We start from the raw sequence: 3,249 nt of genomic DNA on the forward strand, positions 1-3,249 counted from the left end.
TTGCTCTGTCGCCCAGGCTGGAGTGCAACAGTGCAATCTCAGCTCGCTGCCACCTCCGCCTAGCGAATTCAAGCAATTCTCCTGCCTCCGCCTCCTGGGTAGCTGGGATTACAGGCACACACCACCATGTCCAGCTAATTTTTTGTATTTTTAGTAGAGATGGGTTTTCACCATGTTGGTCAGGCTGGTCACAAACTCCTGACCTCAGGTGATCTACCAGCCTCGGCCTCCCAGAGTGCTGGGATTATAGGCGTGAGCCACCACGCCCGGCCTCATTTGTTAAATTACATACTCAACAGATACTTTACAAAGTTCCTGCTATGTGCCCCGCACTATATCAGGTGCTGGGGATTTTAAGAGAATCAAATACAGTCTCTGCCTTCAAGAATTCACAATCTCAAAAGAGAACAAAAATACAAAATATTAAAATGATTGCAGCCGGGTGGGCTCAAGCCTGTATTCCTAGCACTTTGAGAGGCTGAGGTGGGCGGATCACTTGAGGCCAGGGGTTTGAGACCATCCTGGCCAACATGGTGAAACCCCCCGCCTCTATTAAAAATACAAAAATTAGCTGAGGCGTGTTGGCACGTGCCTTTAATCATAGCTACTAGGGAGGCTGAGAGGGGAGAATTGCTTGAATCTGGGAGGTAGAGGTTGTAGTGAGCTGAGATCGTGCTACTGCACTCCAGCCTGGGCAACAGAGCAGGACCCCATCTCAAAATAAATAAATAAAAACAAAAAATAAATAAATAAAGTGATTGCAAGAAAAGTTCCGTTCAAGGCACCAAGAGAACACAGGAAAATGAGTGTCTGGTTTGCCAGAAGAGAGATGACTTCCCAGGAGAGGCAGAGTTCTGCCTGGCCTGGTGGGATGCATGGATGAACAAGCGGGCATTCCAGGCAGAAGAAACAGCCCGTGGAAAGACCCAGAGGCACGAGGAGCCAAGTTAGCAGGGACAGGTAGACCAGGGCCAGATGAAAAGGCCTTGGTCACTTTTTCATCCTGCTGGCCAAGAGAAGCCACTGAATGGAAGCTCCATGAGGGCAGGGCTGTGACTGTCCTATTGGTTGATGTGTGCTGAGCACCCGACAGTGCCTGTCACATGGTGGGCACTCAGCAAATATTTGGCAGCCACTGTTGAGTGAATGGGAGAACTGCTGGATGCAGAGGAGGAGGGGCTGGGTAAATGCAGGTTAAGGATTGTGGACCTGCATGAGCTTGGAGGTGGGGGATAGACAGAACTTTGCTGGGAGAGAGGAAATAAGTCCCCAGGCTCCAAGGCTGACTGGGGTGGGGTCTCCGCAGGTAACTGTGCTGAGGGTCTGGGTACGAACTACCGAGGGCATGTGAACATCACCCGGTCAGGCATTGAGTGCCAGCTATGGAGGAGTCGCTACCCACATAAGCCTGAGTGAGTGAGGGGCCGGCCTTTCCACCAGGGGCTGAGAACAGGAAGCAAGGATATCTCGTGCGCAACAGCCTCCTGTTGGGCAATTTCCTGTTCCAGAATCAACTCCACCACCCATCCCGGGGCCGACCTGCAGGAGAATTTCTGCCGCAACCCTGACGGCAGCACCACAGGACCCTGGTGCTACACTACAGACCCCACCGTGAGGAGGGAGGAATGCAGCATCCCTGTCTGTGGTGAGCTGGGGGCAGGGCGTGGCCCATGGTCAAGGCCCGGGGGCTTCATGGGGCCTGGCAGCCTGGGATGGGAACCAAGAATGCTGGCTGGTGCAGTGGCTCATGCCTGTAATCCCGGCACTTTGGAAGGCTGAAGCAAGTAGATCACCTGAGATCAGGGGTTTGAGATCAGCCTGGCCAACATGGCAAAACCCCATCTCTACTAAAAATACAAAAATTAGCCAGGCATGGTGGCGGGTGCCTGTAATCCCAGCTACTCAGGAGGCTGAGGCAGCAGAATCGCTTGAACCCGGGAGGCAGAGGTTGTAGTGAGCTGAGATCGTGCCATTGCACTTCAGCCTTGGTGACAAGAGCAAAACTCTATTTCAAAAAAAGAAAAAAAAAAAGAAAAAAACAAGATGCTGGCCACCTTCAGAGCTGGCATCAGTCATTCAGATCATATCTGTGCCTGTTGCTCAGTGAAGTCAGGGAATCAGTATCTGAGTGGGGGGATCTGCCAGCCTCCTCCTCCTGCTTCCCACTCTTGACTTCCTTATGGTCCAGGCTGTGGCTCATTCCAAACATGCCTTCTTTCTGATCAAGGCACTCCTTCCTCCGGGAAGCCCTCCCTAGCCATTTCTGTCCACACGCCCTGTTCTGAGTATCACAGAGCAAGCCTTGTGCAGTTTGGCCCTGCAGGATTCTGTCATTATTTTCCCTTGTGTGTTAAGTAGCTATAGCTACCCTTCCCCAAGGCAGACCACAATAAGCATTTCTTTTTCCCGCGAGGGTTGGCGGGCGTGGCGCTGCTGATCTCAGCTGCACTCGCTGATGATGTCTTGTAGGGTCAACTGACAGAGGCTGGCCCTGGCTGGGTGGCTCTGATTCAAATAATGGGTCCAGCTGAGCCTGGTTCCTCATTGAGTGTTGGGCCTAGATCTGCTCCACGTGCGATCATGCTGGGGCTGAGGCTGAAAGACAGCAGTACCTGGGAAAACTCTTCTTATGCTGATGACAGACACAGAAAACAATGAACAGAAAAGCATCTTCTGTCCTGAAGGCCTAGGCTCAGAACAGGCACAGTCAGCCCTGCCCACATTCCATTGGCCAGAGCAAGTATATGTTCAAGGCTAGGGTCAAGAGGTGAACTACACGTCGGTCTGTAAAATCACAGAGCAAAGGATGTGGATGTAGCCAGGGGTAAAGAATTTGTGCCGGTTACCAGTCCCACAAACATGGGTTGGTATTCTTTGTTCTCTAGGCATCCCTGTCGGGTCCATTGCTCGTTCCTGGGGATGGTCTTTTTTTTTTCTTTCTGAGACAGAGTCTCACTCCCTCGCCCAGGCTGCTGGAGTGCAGTGGCGTGATCTCAGTTCACTGCAACCTCCACCTCCCAGGTTCAAGCAATTCTCCTGCCTCAGCCTCCTGAGTAGCTAGGATTACAGGTGTGTGCCACCACGCCCGGCTAATTTTTTTGTATGTAGTAGAGATGGGGTTTCACCATGTTGGCCAGGCTGATCTCAAACTTCTGACCTCATGATCCTCGCACTTCGGCCTCCCAAAGTGCCGGGATTACAGGGGTGAGCCACTGTGCCCAGCCTTTTTTTTTTTTTTTTTTTTTTTTT

General features: G+C 51.8%; 1 protein-coding gene across 1 annotated transcript in view; it reads left to right on the forward strand.

Moving 5' to 3' along the window:
• Positions 1-3,249, forward strand: part of F2 (coagulation factor II (thrombin)) — a 19,418-nt gene that overhangs the window by 3,357 nt on the left and 12,812 nt on the right. Inside the window, exons 5-6 of the mRNA XM_012001395.1 lie at positions 1,307-1,412; positions 1,509-1,645. Of these exons, the coding sequence (XP_011856785.1) occupies positions 1,307-1,412; positions 1,509-1,645 (243 nt within the window). The remainder of the gene's footprint in view (positions 1-1,306; positions 1,413-1,508; positions 1,646-3,249) is intronic.

This window comes from Mandrillus leucophaeus, unplaced genomic scaffold (assembly GCF_000951045.1).
Source record: "Mandrillus leucophaeus isolate KB7577 unplaced genomic scaffold, Mleu.le_1.0 Scaffold66, whole genome shotgun sequence".
Classification (NCBI taxonomy): Eukaryota; Metazoa; Chordata; class Mammalia; order Primates; family Cercopithecidae; genus Mandrillus; species Mandrillus leucophaeus.